The sequence below is a fragment of the Lonchura striata genome, chromosome 5, assembly GCF_046129695.1.
Source record: "Lonchura striata isolate bLonStr1 chromosome 5, bLonStr1.mat, whole genome shotgun sequence".
Classification (NCBI taxonomy): Eukaryota; Metazoa; Chordata; class Aves; order Passeriformes; family Estrildidae; genus Lonchura; species Lonchura striata.
In genome coordinates, this window is record NC_134607.1 from 43,441,271 (window position 1) to 43,463,818 (window position 22,548).

Consider the following 22,548-nt stretch of genomic DNA (forward strand, 5'->3'; position numbering starts at 1 on the left):
CAGCTTATGCAAAAAACAGCCTGAGTCCCCAGCAACTTACTATGTATGATCTGACTACACAACACAATTCAGAACACACCAAGCTCTTCTAATAGAAGAGATTTCCTCTCCATGTCTTGCTTATCCTTCAAATATTACTGCTCCAATCAGGTTATTCGTACTACAACATGGCAGTAAACCTGTCAGTGGGCACAAAGCCAGCTCTCTCTTTTGTGCCACCTGAGTGACAGGGAGGTTAAACCCTGCTGCAGAGAGGAGACCAAATCCCGGAGGCAGAGACTCATGGGCAGCTGTTAATGTTGCCTTTTCTTCTGGTACATATCAGAGCTCAATCCCACTGAGGTCAGCAGGAAGAAGGAGTCTAGAGCTGATGGCTGCAGCCTAGCCTAGCAGAAACCATTGCTGCCAATGGTCCTGTGGTGCTGCCAGGTTTCCAAGCTCCCCAGGCACTGACTCCTGCAAGTGTTTTTTCTGCACAATAACCATGTGCAACCTTGGGTGCAAGAGAGGAAGAAATATCTGGGGCTGAGGCTGGGCTGGGGTGTAGGAGGACAAAGAGGGGACCTGGACTCTTGTTTTGTAGCAGAACAAAGTAATGACAGATTTAATTGATGGCAAAATGATACAGGCATTTGAACTAAAGCACTGGCATTCCCCATATGGATTTTCCTGGCCGTTTGCTGAAGCAGTGATTCTGGTAGGGATGCTGAAGCGTGTGTCAACCAGCTGGATGACACTGCTGCTGCAGTGGTGCCTCAGCAGTGTCTTTGCAGGGAGAGAAAGAGAGTGAGACTGAGAAAAGAAAGCCCTTTGACATTCCCATTAGTAATGGAAGTGTTTGTGCAAAAAATGAGGAGGCACAAAAGAATACATGAAAGGAAAGAGAAGGCTGTTTAGATCTCTCCAGTTACCACAACTGAGTGGTGAAAGAACACCTTAAATTATTTATATGCCATATCTTTACACAGACAGCATTTCTGGTTTTAATCTTTAGACAAAGGGATGTTCAGTGAAATCACTGAACTTATCTTCAACCCTTCCTAGTTTTAACAGTCCCTGCTCTCACGCTTACAGTACCACACCATTTCAGATTTGCTGTTATAGGTGCATGACAAAGAACAAAAATTTATCACTGTGAGCAAGACACAGTATGTTTTCCTGAGGCTGAAAGAAGGAGAGGTAAAACAGTATAATGCCTGGGATGATCAAGACCTTCATGCTGCTGGGTTTCACTCAGGTCTGGTTGCCTTTCTCTGATTTCTTTTTATAGTACTTAAATTCCCTTTAAAGTAAGGAGGTTCAGACTCAGAATTAACAAGAACATGAGCTCATGCAGGCTTTCTAATCTGAGCTGTCTAAGGAAATAGTGATAAATTATATAAACATGGGGACTACATGGAAGTTCATGGAGGATAATGTAAATCTTATACTACATTCAGAGGAATCTCTTCCTTTTCAATCTGTTTCCTTCAAAATATCTTCCCAGATGGCTTTACCATGTGGCAGTCTGGATTAAGTTAGAAATGTATACTTTCTTCATTGGTGGAGACAGTGAGAGGTTACAGTCAAGAACTGCTGGTTGATGGTGAGCCTGCTTTGGTAAAAGTGGCAGAAACTCTTGTTCCTGCTTGGTACCTGAGTGGTCTCCTGTGCTTTGAATTTCACATGTATTCTGAAAGATTTCTATGAGTGTTAGTTTACATCACTCTTACGCTTGGGCTTGCTGCTAGCAAGTATGTTTCTTGGGTTTGTGTCACTTTTAAAAGTACAGAAGCAGTAGGACTAAATAAAATTCTCATTTTTCAAATAACATCTCTGTTCCTACCACCATTTCCCAGATTTTAAGCATTGTGCAGGGCATTGCCATGCTTTAAATCTCTTCATGGATATAAGCTGTCCAGTTTAGGTCCATACATATGTTTGTGTAAACTTCTGCAATATCTTTAAACTTTGCCAGAGCTCTGAGGATTTCATCACACAGACAGTAAATAGCAGCAGTAAAACCCACTGGAAATCTACACAGCCATGTCATTAATACACATCTTTGAATATGGTGGTCTGTTCACGTCTTTGTGGTGATCACTGATGCATGCTCTCACACTTCCTTGGCGAAATGAAGAAAAGAGCCAGCATAACTGTGTGACAGTGGTAAGTTTAGCATTTTCACATAGATATTTGCCTAAACCTCAAAACAAGACTCTTTGAAATCTACTCTGTCTTGAAAGAATGTACAGCTGGATCTTACAGTCATGACATAGTAATATTTTTACTGAGGTGTGCATATACACAGTCCAAACAGAAATTTCTTCATTTCTTCATTTTTAAGCAATTTGTAGCAGCTGTTGACTCAGCCATATGGGGGAGTTGGACTCTTAAGTAATATGAAGGAAAACACAATGAAAGCGATCAAAATTTTCTGGAAACAGGACATGTTTATTTTTTATCATTTCTGCAGAGAAGACATATAATGAACATAGAACAGCCCTTTGAAAATCTTACTATATCTCTTAAAATCTTAAATCCTTGGAAATCCTTTGTATCTGAGTCTGAAAGACAGCTTGTCAGTCAGAAAGACAGTGTGTAGATCAGAATACAAGTGTATCGGTCAGAAGAGTACACATAAAGTATACATACACAAGAAAGTGTACAGCAAACATACACCAAAAGAACAAGTGAAGCATAGTTCTCTACCTAATGCTAAATATAGTAGATGTTTTTAAAACAATGTCCAAAAAAATCAAATAGAACAAGAATAAACACTAAAAAGCATAGTCTTATTTGGTACAGGAAAGAAGATCTGGATTTCCTACATTTCTTCCTGCTACTCATTTCTCAATGTCAGTATCAATAAAATTATGCATGTGAATCATTAGATATATATATATATATATATATATATATATATATCTGTGTGTGTTTGTATATTTATATCTATCTGTGTATATATACACACACATACATCAGGTTGCATCTCCTGCATATGTCTACTCAGTGTAGAACACAGTAAATGCTAGAAGCGTCACACAGGCTCTGCAGCCCAGGAGCTGCACCTGTGGTTCACACATTCGTGTGTAGCCACAGAGTTGCAGACTGTGAGCCTGGGGCCCGGGGTGGTTGTGTGCAGGGCTGACATGCTGGCAGACCCCAACCAGCAGGCCCATGGTGCACATACTTCATCACCTCTCTGTGCCATGCAAGAAATCTGCACTTACACAAGCTTCAGGCCTCCTGTGTAACTGCTAGCCACCACATATGAATTCATCCTTTTCCCTTCTGGGAAATGGCAGACAGAAATGCATTAGAAATACTTCAGAAATCTGCTTTTGCAGGTTGAAAAGAAGTTTCCAGTGTCACAGGCAGGATGACACCAAGCAGGTGCACGTACACATCAGAGAGAGTGAGTGCCATTGTCCAAGGCCCTCCTGTGGCCTACAAACCCAGGAATGCTGCAGTCTTATTCAACTGAACCTTGACTGTAGAAATACTGAATGATCTCTGCCCTGGAAGTTGACCTGGTGCCCTGGGGTTTTACTGCTCTTTCCACTGCATTCAGCAAGCTATGTTTCGTCTCATGGACTTTTTTTGTGTTTATTGATATGGAGTTCCCAGGAGAACTCCCGAAAAGTCAGATCCTGGAGAGGTGAAACTTTCTTTTCCAATAACATGTAGAATTCTGTACTTCAGCACAGGATAAATATGTATGTATTACGTAGGTCACTCCAGAACATTCTCTTGGTACCATGTGAACACATGCTGAGCAGGCATATATTGTGGCTTATGGGAAATAAGGAAAATCTCTAGTTTTCTTCATGGATGCAGTAGATGGAACTTCATGGAGGGTACTGGGCTTTACATCCTTACCTTCTTTATCTTTTCAAGGCAAAATGGTGGAAACTCATGTGGTTTCCAAAGGAAGACATATTCAGTCTTCCTTTTTCTTTTATAAGGTGTTTATTGTGACAGGAAGACACTGAAAAATTTGTTTGATGAGTTGAAAAACAAAACAAAACAAAACAAAACAGTTTTTTGAAATAAAATAAGAAAAATAAACTGGGAGATAATATAGAATTTGCAATTACTCTTTAAATGAACAGATGAAGCACTAACCTGGGCTAAAGAATGATGGCTAGAAGGGGAGGCCAGATATACCTGAAAAAATATTTTCTTACTTACCTGACATAACTTCTGAATAGACTCTGAATAATGTAATTCAATGATGCTATGTCTGAATACCTGAATCAGTGGTAGCTAACGTTTTAAATAGTTATGATTGCCATTTACTACATAGCTATGATAGAGGAACATTTTTGAGATGGCTACTTCCAGAAATTTGGCTGTAAATAAATTAAACAAATTGATTGGATTTAATCAGTGGATTAAAAAAAAACTCTTCAAGATGGGAGTATATTCAGGTATTCAGTCACTTTTAAAGAGTCAAAAACTGGAAATACCTCAGCAGCAGTTCCATTTTATATCCTAGCAAGCTCTCCAGGCTACCAGAAGAGAAGTGTTCCTAGTGCTGCTTCCTAAGCCTGAGACACAGTGCAGCTCAGGATTTGAAAGTCAAAGAGGCTGGGTGACCAACCAGGAGAAACATTATTTGATTTGACTGCATCTACAGATCTGTTAAATTCAGATGTGTAATTCTGACAGTAAATGCTGACTGAGTTATACATCCTCTTGCTTAATGCATCTCTGGTCCACAAGGCAGGCTAGGGTACTTGTCTCTGTGCCCCATGCAGTGCCTAAGGAACAGAGTCAGCAGTGTGCCAGGACAGCACAGCTCCCTTTGAAACCCTTATTTCTGAGAACTGTGCTGTGTCAGTTCCATTCTGGGCAAGTCTCACAGTGTCTTGATTTCCTTTCCACTAAAACTGAGGGACTTGTCAAAGTGCACACACTTATAATCCGGTGTGACAAAAAAGGAATCAGATTTAGCAAGATATTTTTTTCTTCCTGGCTTGTGAAGGACTATCTCAGGGATTCAGTCTTGCCTGCTGTAATGTGCCACTTGAAGATGTTGTGTCCTTGTCAGCCAGTTTATGAGTCAATCAAAGAGCAGGAGTGCTGTGACTTAGTTCAACATAGGAGGAGCCTTCATCTCTGAGCAAGAGAATGATGAACAAGAACATTAATGGATTCTTGACAGCTCAAACACACATTTATTTCCCTAAGGCAAACTCTAGGGCAGGAGGCAGCTTTCTGAATGCAGCGCTGGTCACACATTTGCCCATTCAACACAGACATGCTTTCAGGTCCCTGCTCTTTTTCTGGTGTGCTGGGCAAGACCTGACCCTAAAAGCTAGGATGTAAAACTTTAGGGACTACAGCTGTTGAGCCACTCCTTGCATAGCACGGGGAATGGGTGTTGCAGTTGGTGGTAGAAGGCTAGAAGATGCAGGGGTGACCTAAAAGATTTCCCTAAGCCCGCAACGCTCCTCTTCAACCTCTCCCTAACTCTTGCCTCCCCACTCCTTGCTTGTGGAAGAAGCCTGAGGCAGACAAGCAACATCTGGTGGCAGGGTGGCTTTGTGTTTGACCCCATGGCTGTGGCCACAAAAGGTGTTTAGGGAGGCACTCCATCCATTTCAGAACTTGGCTCTGATTTGGCACAAACTGAAGTCTCCCTAATAATAGCCAGAAGAGAAGGGGTTGTGGTGTGTACTTGGGAAACACCATTGAGGAGCATAGCTGGGCAGTGTTTAAAAAAGTGCCAGTCAGGAGTAAATTAAACAGTGCTACTTTTGCATACACATGCTATATATTTTGGCTGAGATTTTCAAGAGTAGCAAGAGTCAGTCCTGCTAACACTTGTGTATCTTACTTCATATAAGACATGCAAGACACACAAGATTCTCAGCAGCACATGGCTACTCCCTGAAAATAAGGATTATTTTAAGATATTTCCTGTGTAATACTCAGAAAGCTGAAACTACCAGCATGATCACTCTGTGGACTTAGAGTAATAATCAAAATGCTAATTAGCAAAGATGAGGAGCAGAAGGCTGCACAGGAGGAAAGTGCTCTTTGGTGAGAGCTTGGTTCCTGAGCTTCTCATAAAGGACTCTGCATTTTCAATGGTCCGCATTGTTGTTGCTCCTCCACATCCAGCTGAAGCCACTGAAAGATGCCCTATTCCTGACTTAAATATTATTACAGACACTCCAGGGTTGTATCCTTGCTCAGTTGTTGCACTGAAATACATAGGAAACAAACCTATGTAACCATTCTTGGAAATTGCTCTTATCTATGCTGTTCTAATTCAGGACCATATAAATTCTGCTGCAATTTTTATTTTAAAGATTAAGTATGCTGCAATGGATGTGTAATAAGGTAGGTGCAAGCAGAATCAAAGTTAAGGTCAGTGAAAATATGGTTTTTGTCTGTTAAATAATTTGCTCAGATAGATAGTTAAAGTCTTCACATATCAGCACTAATAAAGTTTGGCTAGGAAAAAGCAGTATACTCAGCCCATATTAATATATTTAAACATGTTATAGAATGAAGCAATAAGAAGACAATATTTTTTTTCTGGGTTTTCCCTGGCATCTAGAAAATTTTATAAGGTCCTCTTGTCATCCAAAAGAATAGTCTTAAAATAGAAAAATAGCAAGAATTTTTCAGCTACTCTGACTGTACTCTGTGGGCCATTTGTGGTATTTTGTGAATTTAGTTCCTTGAAATCAGTGCTGCCATGCTACCCCAGGATGACATTTGGCCTCCCTGGGCAGTCCTTCAGCTTGTGACACTTAGGCCAAACATGGATGGACAGGCTGAACCTATGAGCTTGTCTCCTCCCTTGCAGTTCAGAGAAGACAACTCAGGTGAAGGATTCATAATCAGTGTGAATCAATTGTGGTAGGCACTTTAAAACAATTTTTCCTGGTGGAACTTCTATTCTGTATCATTTCCATTGATGTTCTCACTGTACTGTTCCTTAGTGCTGGGATGGAGTGAAGCAGCCCAGACAACAAATACGGTCCGTGATGGGCAAGGTGCAGTATGGGGTCACATTCAGAGTTCATGGTCATTGACTGCTCATTGGATATTGTAGGCATGTGACTGCTGTGACAGCAGGCAATAAGAAATATAGGAGTATTACAGCCTCATGGTAGACCATGCAGTGAGAATTACGGTCCTAGGCACTTCATGTTGAAGGCTACTGAAGTACACAGGTGATTTTCAGACATCAACACCTTGCCAAACAGTGTGTGAAGGATCTAAATCTTTGCACAGCCTAGTGTTTGTGAGCATCTTGAGTTCATCCATACAGGACCTAAATAAATAAATGTTCTTTTCTCACGCTGAGAAAGGAAGAAGCTCTTAAAAATCACTGCCTGACTGTTGGGCATTGTAGCACTCACATTGTCATAGAAAACTGTCTCATGGATCCTTTTTCATTGGGATCCCAATACAAGAAATTTTAAATTTTTTATGAAGTCTGATCCAGCAGATGGTGAGCATCAGTATGATGAAGTTCTGCTGCTGATCTCTCATTTTTGGAAATGCCAGAATGTTTTCAGAAAACTTCGGCTGAAATCTCTCTTCAGAAATGGCTAAGGCTTATAATTAGAGAGGGATGTAATATTGCCAGTGTAGTTCTTGCTTTGCCTCTGCTCTGTCAGTGTAGTCATATTATTCAGGGCCAATCTCTATCTCAGGTTTGAAGAGTTATTTGCCCTACAACCACCATGGGAAAAGAGAAGGAGAGAAATAAATGAATCACCCACATTCTGCTTGAATTCAGATCTCATATTTCCCACATCCTGGTATTTAATTTCTCACAGAGTTACCAATGGTTGATCTCACGGCAGGATTAGTGGGAAGAAAAATGAGAACTCCATTGAAACCAGACTTGAGTCTGGAAGGAAGGAACATGTGAGCTCTAGGACCCCGGAGATATCAGATTCAGGGTAGCAAATGGCTTCCACCCCCTCCCCTTCCCTGATTCTCAGACTTATTTTGAAGCAAATTCTGTAAACTGAATTCAGAACAGCAAAGACACAGTTACAGTAAGTTAGGAGGCTCAATACTTCAATCACTTCAATAGTTTCCTGAGAACTGTGTTATAGAGTGAGGCATTAACTATAATTTACGTTAGTATTTTTTTATGTTTAGAAAGGAGAATAGATTAACATTGTAAATCTCTCTCAGTTGTACAGTAAACATGTTTGGAACATACATTTCCACCAGGATACTTCCTCTGACTTGATTATAGAATGTGTATATGTTCAATGTGAAAAGAAATTTGCATAAAAGATTCTATAATCAAAAGGAAATCATCAGTATCTACTAAATTTGAGATCCTCACTCACTTTGAATCAAATTATCTTGCTTTGAGAAATAAAGAGCTTTGGCCTGTGGGTCGCTGCGTAGATGGATCTAGAACGGTTGGGTTGTTGTTCTGCGCTGAGGAGGACCAAACTTTCTCACACTTTCCTCCGATTCAGAGTGTGAGATATTCAAGAAGTTGAAAAAAACTTTAAATTCATCACTCTAAATCCTTTAGGAGTTGAACATATTAAGATGACAAAAAGAGTATGTCATTAAACCATTACTACCCTTTTTGGATTACCTGGTATTTGTAGATTTATTGGCAAGGTGGCTTAAATTAGGGATATATTTTTAGCCTGCAGCATTACATAATAAAATAGCAGCTGAATTCTTGCAGTAAAAATGAGAAGGGATGAGGGAAGTTTATTAAAACCAACACGAACCTCTCTGATTTTGCTTTTTGGTCTGCACAAAGAGGTGCTCCACGGTTACACAATCAGTAAAGTTTGCAAGAGAAGCATTTCCATTGCCCCATTGTGCTCAGGAGCTGTCGCCTGCCTTTCACTGCAGACCTGCTGTTTAGTCTGAAACTGAAAATTAAACCCAGAACTTCAACTCTCTAAGTTAAATACTCTGCATTGCTGGAAGCACGCCGCCTTGATAGTGTCTGTGTGGCAAAATCCATGATCAAAATCTTCAGACATTTTTAAAAGCATTTTACAAGTCTGTTAAGCTTTATTGTTTTTGTTTTGATTTGGTTTGGAGGTTTTTGTTTTTTTGGTTTTGTTTTGTGTTTTGGTGTGTTGTTGTAGTTGTTGTTAAAAATCATTTTCTGAATTATACTGTGTGCTGAACCAGCTCGGGGAGCCTGGCTCACTATCTTTGAGAAATATGTTTCTCATTTTGGAGGGCTTTCCTGAGAATGGCCAGGGCAAGGTAGAGCCCTGTATGTTAAACTTACTCCTTCAGAAACAAAATCAAGGGATGAGAAAAGCCAGGAGAGAGGTGGAGAACAAGGATGGCGGCGGCAGAACCCACGTGCCCTGCCCTGCCGAGGCTGCACCAGCGGCTGGAAGCATGGCAAGGGCCGCTCAGCCTCGGGGCTGGCGCTCGTAAAAATGTCACCAGTGCACTTCCACTGTGAAAGGCGCTTTTATCTCCCCTTCCCACAGCCCCTCTCCAGCGGGGACGTGGGGCTGGGCCCAGCGGCTGCTGCTTGGCCTCCCCGCATGGCTGGACCCTAATGAGGTGTGTGCGGCTCTTGGCTGCAAGTTTTCAATCTCTTTCTTATTACTTCAAAGCTGCTGCTCCGAGGTTCAGACAAGTTTGATCACTTGGCAAAATCTCTCAGCTGGGATTCAAAAGGGAAGATGCTTTATTTTGTTATTTATTGCTGTAGATAGATAGCTCTTCCCAAACTATTCTTGCCAGTGGCTTCGTGGTCAGGGCCACAATGCTTTTTTAAGTGATAAAGGATTGAAGGTGAACAACTTTTGGCAGTTGCTTCCTGTCTGTAACAAGTGGTCGTTTTTAGGGGGAGAAAAAAGAGAATAGAAATATAACAAGCCTTACTTTATTTTCCTCTTCATGCTTAATATTTGGTGGGGGAGGGAGGGAGAGGTAAAAGTAAATGATGTGGGTTTAACCTACATTTCAAAGCCTCTGTAGTGTTTCCCTACCCCATTCAGGGAGACCATTGCTGTAATCCTTCCTCTGCCACTCAGCATAAAATATGCAGAGAAACTGGTGCTGTTTCAAGTACCTCAAGGGCTCAAGGGGAAGGCAGATTTGCTCAGGTTTACTTGTGTGGGCTCCAGTATCCTTTTGGGCTTTTCCATCTCCAGTGCCACAAGAAAGCAGAGCTAACACAGTCACCCACAGCATTTCAGTGAACTATTTCAGGCAAGTCTAAGGATTTTTAAGGTTGGCATCCACCTTCTTTTGGTCTTTCATCTAATTATGGATACAAATATTAGTTGATTAGAGACTATTATTAGAGCCTCTGCTTGCCTTATGCTCCAGTCTGGATTTTGGCTGTGAATGCAGAACAGTTTACCATTCCTCCAGTTTACAGCATCCACAAGAGGTTTGTAAGAGCTGCTTCTCAAAGTTGGGGTCAGTCCAGCACAGTTGTATATGTTTCTAACAGCACCGCTGCCTTCTTTTTCTTAATATTTTGTTTCCTTTCCACCAGAAATGTTTATATATTGTAGGGTTGAAGCTCTCCAAGACAAAATACATCTCTGTCAGTGTTGCATAGCACCCACAATTGCTTCGAGCACCATTTTCACTTTAGGTCTGTGCTTTGCAGACTTTAAACAGTGTTTCCTGCAAATTTCTTCTGACCAGTACTGAGATTTTGCTGAATATTTTCAGTCTCCTTTTAATCACATGGGGAACAGATTTTTTCAAAGTGTTTTGACCTGCTTAGGTCAAAAAGGCACTTGCTGTACTCAGATGCCAAAACGCGTTTAAGAAATCTGGCCTGACGTAACTTAGACAGCTGAGTCTCAATTTCAAAGGCTTCAGCCACACAGGCTTTGGCACTGAGTGACTTGCTGCCTTGCAGGAACCTCATTGCTGAGTTAATTCCAGGGCTGCTTTAAAATCCATGGCAAACTTGGGTACCTAAAGCTGAGGTTCATTCAAGATCATCTGTAAGAGAAATTGAGAGGCAAAACCTAAGACAGTTACATTTGGGCTTTGACTAAATGTCAGTCAGCCTAATTCCTGTTTCTGGAAGTTCTCAGTGTGAGCCCTCCTGGATTTAAAACTCCTGTGTCAGATAAGCCCTTTCTTTCAAAGTAACCAGAGAGATTCATTATCACTCCATTATATCAAACAGTTCTCCTAGTGGGAGATAAGCTAGGAGATAGAGAAATGTTTTATATTCCCCTTAACCTAACAGGAAGAATAGACTTGAATCTATATTTTAAGTAAGCTGATCTAACTTAAAGAGGAATGTCCTGTCTTGTCCTGTCCTGTGGGAATCCTCCTAAGTAAAGTCTTGGTCCCCTCCAGTTATCTGAACCTATTGCTTAAGGACCAGAACTTGGCCAAGCCTGGCAGGACACTACCTCCAGCAGAGGAAGGGGATCTGTAGAAGTGGTTTCTGTGTGTATATGGATGGTTAACTCTCTCTGACCTCTACCAGCTGAATCCCAGCACAGCCCCAGCAACTTCACTCAGCTGCCTCAGCTAGTTCACTTCCTCCAACAGCTGGGGATGTGAATTATCCAGTAATCCCCATGAGCAGCCTTTTTGCTAGTCAAGCAGTGCTAGTCCAGCCGTAAAAGGAGAGGACACACTTAATTTGCTTACTAACTATGCAGCTAAAAAACCACAGGCTGGTGACCCGCAGGATATCATCAGTTTCTGGCTTTATTTTCTTTACTCCCTTTCTGTCTTTCACAAAGCAATTGGTTATTTATATAAAAGTGAACTGATTTTAATAGAAAAAAGATACATCTTCCATACACAAAGGTTTAGGGAGGAGCCTTCTTCCTTGAAGGTAGAAAACCCATCTTGAATACCTACTTCAGATCAGAGAGCATGGGCATTTCAAAACAAGTCCATGTGTGAATTTCCAATCCAGTGCTATTGCATACATGTACGCAATTTTATTAAAATTAAGAAGTCTTATTTTTGCTGTCTGTTACACATTGCCTTCCGAAGTGTGAAAACTTGGAGGACATCACTAAGTCATATTGATCTTTAGGATATTTTATAGCCCTTAGACTGCTCCCAAGAGCATTAGGCAGCTCTGCACGTGCCACCAGCAAGCACTTGAGCACTGGGAAAGTTAAGCACCAGCTCAGCAAGGCTGCTTGCTGGTATTTAAAAATTGCTATGCCATCATGCTATGGCCAAATCTGTGGTCTTTTGAAGGCCTACATCTTTACATAACGAAGTGGGCTGTTAGAGGCTAGGTCAATAGGAACTTACACATTTAAAGCAAGAATGTTTGTTTCCAGTCCCTACATCTTAACCCCAAACTGCCCCATCAGCTGCATCTCTCTATTTGGCTCTTTGCTTATATTTTATGTCATTTAAGTACTGAAAGTTGTGCTTCCCTGGGGGGGAACCTGCCTGCTCACTGCTCCCAGGGCTGTCCCGTGACTTAGTCAATGACTGCAGAAACAGTGGTAGGAGAAGGCAGGGGGTCTCAGAACTGCTCTGTAGCCAGAGTTTTTAACTGTCCTGTTAGGTACCAAGCTAAAGGCTTTGCGCTCCTTCTAGCATGCTAGAAGTTGTAGTGCACAGCAACTGCTTGCTTGTGATCTGGTTGACTTATATGCATTTAGAGACAGAGTTTCTATACTGAAATAATTCCTTAAAATAATTTTTTAATCCAGCAGTTAGCCATGTGTGTGGTCAAGGCCTTTTCTCTATGTGGTCATGGTGATCTCTTCTGCACTAATAAAGCCTTTCACTGTGACATGTGAAGTATATCTGCAACAATTTGAGTTCTGAATACAGCTTCTGGAGTTAAACTTTGCCTTACTGCTGAGTGACATCTGTCACTGAGCTCACTAGTGTGCTTTGCAGAGAGTGAAGAGCTCGAAGCAGTGGATCCCATCCTAATCTTCACGCAGAACAAATCTACGCTGAGTGTCTGTTAGTGCTGTAAGAATTTCTAAAGCAGTTCGGTGCTTTGGCTGTGGAGTCAGGATGGCACTGTCTCAGCTGGGCAGAGTCAGGGCCCTGGCCCCTGCTCTAGAAGCCATCTATTCCTATCTCTATATTTCAGGGACTCCTCTGAAAATATTAGCTTGCATGCCAGGGGATTTCAGACATGTTAACAGCAGACAATGGTCCACAGTTTGCAAGTTGCTCTTGTCAGCAGTTCTTTTTGACATATCTATTCAAGCATACCCTCTTGGGCTTAAAAAGCAGCCAGCAAAATCTGTGCCAATAGCTAATACTTCGTTATAAAATGAAAGCTATAGCAAATTCAGAGACTCCATATGCAACATTACTGTGATCCTGCAGTTCATTCCAAAATGGGTTTTAATTTTTTAATCTGCAGGTCAGAAATTCATGAGCAGAAGGTGAAAAAAGTGAATTGCCAGTGAGTTTCATGGGGCCAAGACATTTAACCCTGAAGTTTTGCCCAGGGTATTAGAACAGAAAAAACATTTTTACAAAAATGCCACAGTTACCTTGCTACAGGTGGGGGAATGCTCCTACCAGCAACTGTTTCATCATCAGATTTTGTTTTTATCAGTTTGTGGGGGTCCACAAAAAAAAAAATGCGGAGGACATACAAGGACCAAAACAAGTATGTCTGTTCTTCAGGCCACTAGGATGTTACTGGCTGCTTGTAATTCTAGAAAAAATAGCCTGCACCAGCCAAATGTGGATCACCAAATGGAGGTCTTGGGCAGCAGGTAGAGTTACATTTCACATGCACAGGATGTCATGGGAAAGAAGTCTCTTGGGATCAGGGGGTGACTTTGATCTGAAAAGATGTTGATATTTAAATACAATCATTTGTGGCACACATCCATTCTGGATGGTACCACCTCTGAGGTTTAGCAGTGAAGCACAGAATTATAGACTCATTTGTGTTGGAAGGGAGCTCTGGATATCATCCAGTCCAACCCCCCTGCCAAGGCAGGGTCACCTAGAGCAGGTGACACAGGAACATGTCCAGGTGGGGTTTGAAAGTTTACAGAGAGGGAGACCCCATGACCTCCCTGGGCAGCCTGTTTCAGCGCTCTGCTACCCTCAGTGTAATGAAGTTCCTCCTCATGTTGAGGTGGAACTTACTGTTGTTTAGTTTATGGCCATTTCTCTTCATCCTGTTGCTGGGCAGCACTGAAAAGAGTCTGACACCAGTTTGTTTTTCCATAGCACCGAGACTTCCAAAGCAGAGATTCAACTTCATCATTCTGGAGGGTGTTCATGGGTCCACACATCTTGACACAGTTGGTCTGTGGCCATTGGGTGTCCCAGGGGATCACAGGGATCCACACAGAGGAGGAGGGCATGACACAGGAGACCAGCACCTTTCTGGCTTATCTTACCAGATGAGATATCCAGGGATAAAACTGAGATAAAACAGTCTCAGGTGCCATCTTCAGGCAACCAGATCCCACCAAGATTGTCATGTTTTCAAATCCTGTGTTGGCTAGCCCAGGTAAACATACTGGCTGCAGACAGCACTTCTAAATGAAACCTACTGTTCTGGTTCCTGTTCCTTTTTTGTTACCTTCACCATTGTTAAATCAGGACTAACAACAGAGTAGACCTTCTGAGGGCAGATACCTGCTGTGAGTCACTGCAAAGTATTTGTCCTTTCACTCCTGCGGGAGGCCAACCTCAGTGAGAATGAGGGTCCGGGCTGGTGTCCACATATGTCAGCCCCTTGCCAGTGATGCCCCTCAGGAAAAGGATCCTTTATGAGCTTTGGAGAAAGCCACTTTCCAGCTCTGTTTTGGGAGAGACACCAGCTCCCTATCACTGCCTGGCTGACAGGGCAGTTACAGCAGCTGTGGGTGGGAATGGCTCAGTGTGCTGCTTTTGCCATACAATGCCGTGTTATGTCCTGTAGCAGCTCAGGACGTGGGACCCGTGGATAACCAAGAACAGCATGTGCTAAGTAAAACTGCTTCTGCAGCAGGTCCCTGTGCCAATCAGCCCCTGAGGATACATGTATGGGGATGTACACATGGATGCATGGGGAGTCACATAGGATATTGTTATAGCAGCAGGAGCAAAGCCTGAGTTATGGATATGAGTACTCACTCTGTTCTTCAAGTATTTGTCCTATTCTCTCAGAGCTTCTCATGGCTGTGGCTTCCCTGTTAGCCAGATCCAACCTGGTTTGAAGCTTTCTCAGGTTTCTCTTTGCAGTCTGCTGGCCCAACCTCTCACTAGTTTGCTGCAGCAGAAAACAAATAACCTGGGAAGTAGCAGTTCAAGGCAAAACTGGGTCGATGCACATTTATGGTCAATTAACACATGTCACCATTCTGCCTCCACAACTAAAGTGAACGCACCGAAGAGAGAACAACCTCAGTTAAAGCTGCCGCGTAACCCGAAACTTTCACTTCTTGGCTGAGTGCATCCTGTGATAGTGTTGCTGAATTTATGTTCTGCATGGCTATCACACTTTGAGTGACTTTCTGATGTCTGCTCTAATGACCATGGGTTCCTTCTTAATTTGTTCCCTTCTCTTTGAATTTATTGGAAGCACATCTGGACTTAAAAAGTATTTAATTCCAGGCCCAGTTCCTCCTTCAACTTTTGACTCCGGAACTATGACACATGGCTGTGCCATCAACCTTGGCAGGTTTGTGAGGAATTTAAAGTGCCTGGAGGGTACTTACTACTGATAAGCATCCTTCCCCTGAGGTATCCTGTGCCCTGACAGTACCAGCACTTCAGTGAATCTCTGGCTGAAGTGACTCAGCACAGAGCCGGTTTTCAACTTCTAAAGGTTACACATTTTTCAAAATACCTGCCCCACCCTCCATCTTTGTGTTGCGGGAGTGGGGGGAACTGTAGAGGCAGAGGTTAGTTGAGGGTCCCAGCTGCACAACCTTCTGATATTTGCAACCAGTTTTTCACAAGTGCAAAAAATCCCTCTCTGTTCTTGCACTATACACCACCTGTATTTTGTCTTTCAGAACCTCTGCTCACTTCTTCCTTTGGGTCCCTCCTTGCATATATGTCTGATTTATAGTATCCCTTTGTTTGAATTGTAAGAGCTTCAGATCAACAGTCATGTCTCCATCAGTGTCTTGACAAGAAGCTTACATGATAGATTGGCTTAACACCACTCATCTGCAGCTGAGGCATCATAGGCTTTTGCAAGGAATGAACAATCTGATTCCTTTGAAAAGCTTTTCTTAATTTCTTAATGAAAATGTATTTCCCAACACTGATGTGATTTTGAAGTTGGTCAGTCTCAAATATTTTTTTTAATAATTAGCTTATTATTTGCATATTTGGCGGGTGGGGGGGGGGGTGATTTTTAGCTTGATTTTTAGTTTCTCATCCTTCCCAGTACTACAGGTATATATATTTGCACATACATGTGCAGGTGAGAGAAACTTCCTTCATTACATGAACATACATAAATATGAAGGAAGAGATTCTCATTAATTTTCTTGGTGACTGCAGCAAGGGTCACTAGGAAGAAAAAATACTGTGAGATTCATAGTAAAAATCACTAGAGTGGACAACTTTTTAACTTAAAAGAGCTCTCTTGTGGCCACCCTGACTGAGCTCTGAAGTATGTCCTTTCACATACTTTCCCTCTCCCCCATCATTCTTACTTTGTGATCGGAAGTCTACCTTCATGGAAAAATGATTTAATCAGGTTTCAGCAGTCTCCTGACAAGCGAAGCATAAAACAAAGAGAGCTGCTGCTCCGCACCCACACGTGTACTGCTGTCTTCCAGGAAATGATAATCAGACGCTCAGGGCTGACCACAGTGCTCTAAGAAATTCAACACATGATCATCATCAAATACCAAAACATGTCTACCTGTATTATGTTAAGAGCACAGAACCCACAGTAGTAATTTTTTAACTGAAATACTTGGCTTGGAGGCAAAACTGGGGTTTGCCGCAATCATTCTGAGTTCTGAATTACTAAGGCTCAAACCGACATACTTTGCTGTTTCTCTCCACATGCAGCCTAAATTAGCCCTCCGGTAGGTGCCTGAAAATACAATTTTTCTTCTTGACTGAAATGGTGTAACAGTCCTGTTCTGCACAGAAGATAAGCAGGAGAAATGCATTATGCATTAATGGGATTTGATGGAGTATGAGCTCAGTTTCCCCAGTGCCACCAGAGACAGAGTAAAATTTGCTTGATCATTTCATAAGTTGAGAATCATTTTTGTTGCAGTGCTGTGAATATAACCAGCTACAAGTGGACAGTAGTTGTGAGGAAAAGATTGTTCATCTGTATGATAATTCAGTGTCATCTGGAATTTAAGAATTGAAAATTCAAGGTCAGAGGGCGGCTGACACTTGATTTTGCTCTCTCTGTTCTATCCATGGCTTTGATCATGCTACATCTTTCTTTGTGCCTGCTGGTCAAGAGAGTACCCCAGGGTCATGGCCTGTTTCCTTGTCAAGAGGTATAAACCTACTGGCCTAAATATCTGAGGCCCAAGCTTTAGCAGGGGTGGGGGCATGAAGGAAGAGGGGGGGAGCATTTCCTTCATGCTTTTCACTTTTCCCGCATAACCCAAAGCAGACTAAACAAAACCAGTGTGAAATCTCATGGCTTGATGCTGCTATGGTTATATTTTTTAAGCTGTCATCCATTCATTTATAGTTATGTTTATTCCCTGGATTTACAGCTTTTTTTCAGTCTTTTCTTGCACGGAGGTGCAGGGGAAGGTCGAAACCTTTTGAAAGGGGATTGCAGTAAGCAGTGGCCTATGATTAAAGTACTGTGTTTTTCCTCGATGCTGCTCCTCTGCAGCAGTGTCACACATGGTAGCATTTAGGAGCCCTTCACAGCTGAGGTGTTTCAAACACTAATGAATGGAAGTTTGGTAGTATACGGCAGGCAAGCTTTAAGGCAAGCTTTGCTGAATGGTGTACTGTAGTGGCCTGGGAAAGGAAGAGAGTTATAAATTGTGTCAGTTAGCCACCCAGACAAAATGAAGCCATGTGGAAAATCAAATCTATTAAAGTATGAAGACTGTTATAAACTGTTTTAAGCTGGTCATTCTTCAAAGGTCTCAGTTGGCTGAGGAGGTGAATTCCTCTTCTTCCTAGATCTTTTTCACGTGCTGTCTTAGGTGATGATGTTCAGTATTTGATAAAAAACAGCTTTTCATTGACAGCCCCTTTTATTAGAAATGTTAGTTGCCCCCAGTTCACCACCTATGTCCTGAATGGTACTGTACAGTTGCTTAAAAAGCAGAATAAGAACATCACATTTGGTCCGGCTTGCTGAAGGCAAACATGAAGCAGCACTAGGGCTAGTGAGGAGGGAAAGGCTTCCCAGAGCAACTGCTTAGGATTGGATTTGTGCTCAAAATGTTTCCATTTTCTAGCTGTTCATGCCTGCTGGCCATAAGAGGCCCATGACAAAGCATGACACAGAATGCTTTTTCTTGACATCTCCTGGCGTAGAAGAAAGGCAGGGCAAGGTGGGGGGATCAGAGAGAAGGGTACCTTTCCTTCCTCCCCCAGGTGGCTCTTCAAGGCGTCACAGGAGTTGTGAAGGGCATTTTATTAGCTCCAGAGGTAATTGTCAGCTGCATGAGGGACAACTGACCTGGCAACCTAAGGTGTATGGTCACCATGGTATTTATCATTCCTATTTTTGTTTTCTAGGAAGAGACTGAAGAAACGTCCTCACAAGAATCTGCAGAAGAAGACTAGGAGATCACACCATGCAATTTCTACCTCATCAGCAGCTGGGTCTTTTGAAGGGAGAAGACACTGCCTTGACCACTTACTTTCTATTGCCATGGTCTTTCCACTTTTGCCTGGGGGGAAAAAAAATCACATAACCTTAAAAAGGATTTGACTAATCATCTTCTTTGTAATCCCTTCACAGTCCCAGGTCTAGTGAAAAACTGCTGTAACACAAAGGGGACACAGATTAACGATGCAACTTTTAATTACTGTTTTCTTTTTTCCTAACCTACTAATAGTTTGAGCTGCTAAGTAAGGGTGACTGGGTCAAGAAGAGCTCCAAATCAGGTTTATGTCATTCACTGCACTGCGTATAAACAAGAAACTTGTAAAATAGTCATTATAATGGGCATTGAAATAGGAAAGGCTGTGTGTATAACACTTACGCCTTGCAACACTTCCAGCAACCCACTCCCTACTTAGTGAACTCCCTGTTTTAGAACACCAAAGATATGGGATAGATACTATTCTTTTTCTTTTGTAACCTTCTTGTAGACTTGTACTTGATTTTTTTTTTTTACGACTTACTATTATTTGGGGAAAAACAAAATGAAAGCTGATCTTTCATTTTGTTCAGCTGGTAATCAGAAGAAAGAAATCAACATGAAAAAGGTACTTTCATTTTGCAAAAGGGAAGAAAGACAAAGATACGTTGTATAGTTATAGATACAAACATATCAGCACAAGCAGTAGTAAACCAAATTAACAGTACTTATCATCTTGATAATAGGAAGCCAGGAACGTGGCTTTCTTAGAGCCAGGAGTTTTCTATAGAAACAAAAATTACTGACACCACTTTTATGCCATTAATAAGTAAGTCTTTATTGATAAAAGTCTTTTAAAACACACAGAAAGATACCTAGAAATTAATTGTAAATTTATCTGAACAAAAAAAAAATCCAGATTTTTGCTTAGTTTCTAATTCTACTTGCCCTGTACCAGTATTTTGAAAGAATTGAATCTTTCCTCATTACTCATCAGTCACAATGTAAGAATGAACACCATGTACCTCAGCTAAGCTCATGCATTACATTAAGCAATGTATTTTGACATAGGATGGTTCACTGAGCATTTCTGTGCCAGTGGCATTTCTCCATCTTTTCATTCAGAGCAGCACTTTTAGCACCAAATGCAATATTACCCCACTATTCAATACTACCTCTGATTTTTACAAATAACTCAACAGACTGATAAATACATGCTGCTATACACATTCAGTGCAGGAAATTTTTACTGGGTAGATAATCATGAGTATCTGCATTTTCCCCTTTTTTCTATTTCAACATTTTTTTCAGTTAAGGAAACAATGTCTTTTTTGTGTTTCAGCATGACTATGTGTTTTTCTTTCACTTGTTTTTTTTTTTTCTTTTTTTTTTGTGTGAGTTTTTGGTTTGGTTTTGTTTTGTTTTATTTTATGTACTTACTCTATTCTCTGCTAGACTTCTGTGTAATGTACTGTTAACTTGAATATATTTTTGTATTGAATTGCTGATAGGTTTGTGAGGATAATTTTCTTCAAGGACACTACATGACAGAAAAAATTTAGCTGTAAAGTTTAAATATTACTGTCCAAGTTTGTACCTCAAATGAATTCTTTAAAGAAATGGACTAATTGATTGACAAAGACCTACCTCCAGACTTTAAATGGAATGAACTTGTTACTTTCAGCATCAGTTTTGAGACATTCGAAACAGTTAGGACTGCAACTAATCCCTAATTCAAAAATATTTTTGTAAAATAACTTGTGGAAAATGAACACATTTTAAATTACTTTCGTATTAAAAATTTTAAAAATTAACAAAAAAAACCTTCAAAGAAACTTGAAGCTTTGTAGGTGGGAAGCAACAAGCTCAGCTTTTGCATAATGCAATCACAAATATGTGTTTTTAAAAAAAATTAGTAGATTGTAAGAAAATGCTTGACAAGTATTTTCGTGTATTTTACACAAATGTGATTTTGTAATATGTTTCAGCCAGATTTATTTTAAATGCTTCTTATGTAAAGGTTTTTTATTCTCCCCTCTCTCACTTTTGTTGTTCTTTCTCTCTCTCCCCCACCTCCAATTTCATTTTCTCTATTTCTGTTTTATTTCCCTTCTTCCTCTCTTTTCCTAGTCAGTACTTTGTACCATTGTATTATTAACTGGGCCAGGGGTAGTTTCTCAGGAAGGCATCTGTTGGTATGGCTTTAGCATGGAGCCAAGTGCAGTTAAGGATAACGACTTACTGGCTTCTTCCAAGAGTCAGTGTCAAGAAATACCGACCTCCACGAAAGACTGCGCAGGGGTCGGTGGCAGGAATTACTGGGAAAGAGCTGATTGGAATATTAGAACTAGATATGATAATATCAAGTGAAAGAGAAATAATCCTAGCTATAAGTAGCTCTAACAGGCCAAATCCAGTGTCACTTGAAGGCAGTAGCAGGAATTTTGCTGACTTCAAAGGGCATCAAATCAAGCCTTAGCAAGTCCCTTTTGGGGTCTGAGGGGTTTTGTTGCATTTTCAAAGCCACAGTATTCAGTGGATGACACAGAAATAATTGTCCTCTGTGTGTCACTCTTCAACCTCTGAGAGACGTACCACTCTGATGAACTGAATCTTACATTTTCTATATATTGTAGTACAATCAAAACACATTACTACCTCTTAGGGCCTACTATACCTCATTTTTTCAGATGGAAAAATTGCATGTGGCCATTGAGTCAGTGAGAACATCATAAAATTTTTTTATATATATAGTTTATTTTTGTGGGAGATAAATTTTATACGACTGTTCTTTGCTATCATTGGTCACTGCTAACTATGACTGGACATGTAACTCTTCTACCATTTCTGCAAGAGAGGTGTGTTTGCAGGAAAAAAAATTGCTTCAAGATGTTGAACTACAGTTTACTTTTCCTTTTTGAGTGTCTTCTAACTTTTTGCTTTGTTCTTCATGTAGAGTTGCTGTCTATGATTGTACTTCAAATCGCTTGCTTGTTGAAAATGTTCCTTTATTGGTTTATCACAGTCTGTTCAGCACAATAAACATAATAGCCTCTGTGATCCCCATGTTGCTTGATTCCTAGACTTTGTCACAGTTCCATAAAATGGGTAATAAAGTTTGGTCACGATGACCAAATTTGTAAAATCTTTGCATGCAAGTTGTCTTTTTTTTTTCTGTCCCAGGACCACAGGCACGTGCCTGAGAAGTTAATCTGCTGTTAGGGGCCCCAGGGGTGTGCACTTAGCAGAACTACACATCTTATGAGGCTCTGCAAAAGATGACACCCATTCCTGGCCGAGCCCTTGAGCTAAGGGCTAAACTGCACACCTGGGGGCCAGCAAGTACCCACCAGATAGGGAACACCATAGCACAGGCCAGACTGATAGGGGGTTTTGTTTCATGGTCTCAGATCCGCCTCTGGGGGTCCACCAAGATGACAGGCCTTCACATCTTAGGCAAGATTGCAGTTTGCATCCAAGTTCATGGAGTTTCCATTTTGCAGGCATTAGGTTAGACAGAGCAGGTACTCAGAGCAGCAGATACAGGGATATGTCTAGTGTCTACTGTCTGGGGCACAAACAGAAGAGCTCAGGAAACTGTATTAAAACTCAGCGACCTCCAAGATTGCCACAGGTAAGTTGGCAGGATCCTTCTGTCTTCTCTTCATTTCTCTTCATGGTCTCTTGGCCTGTTACAGTGAGATTTCAAGTCATAGAATGATAGAATATCCTGAGTTGGAAGGGACACACAAGGACTGTCGAAGTCCAGCTCCTGGCCCTGCAACAGAACAGCCACAAGAATCACACCATGTGCGTGTTGCCCAAACACTTCTTGAACTCTGTCAGGCTGGTGCTGTGGCCACTTCCCTGGGGAGCCTGTTCCTGGGCCTGACCA

At 41.4% G+C, this 22,548-nt stretch overlaps 1 protein-coding gene across 2 annotated transcripts in view; it reads left to right on the plus strand.

The window, feature by feature from the left end:
* HMGA2 (high mobility group AT-hook 2) overlaps positions 1-20,551 on the plus strand; it is a 109,691-nt gene extending 89,140 nt beyond the window's left edge. For both annotated transcript variants that reach the window (XM_077783504.1, XM_021547399.2), the window contains one exon: positions 18,586-20,551. In XM_077783504.1, the coding sequence (XP_077639630.1) occupies positions 18,586-18,633 (48 nt within the window). In that variant the 3' untranslated portion in view covers positions 18,634-20,551. The remainder of the gene's footprint in view (positions 1-18,585) is intronic.
* Positions 20,552-22,548: the final 1,997 nt, after the last annotated feature.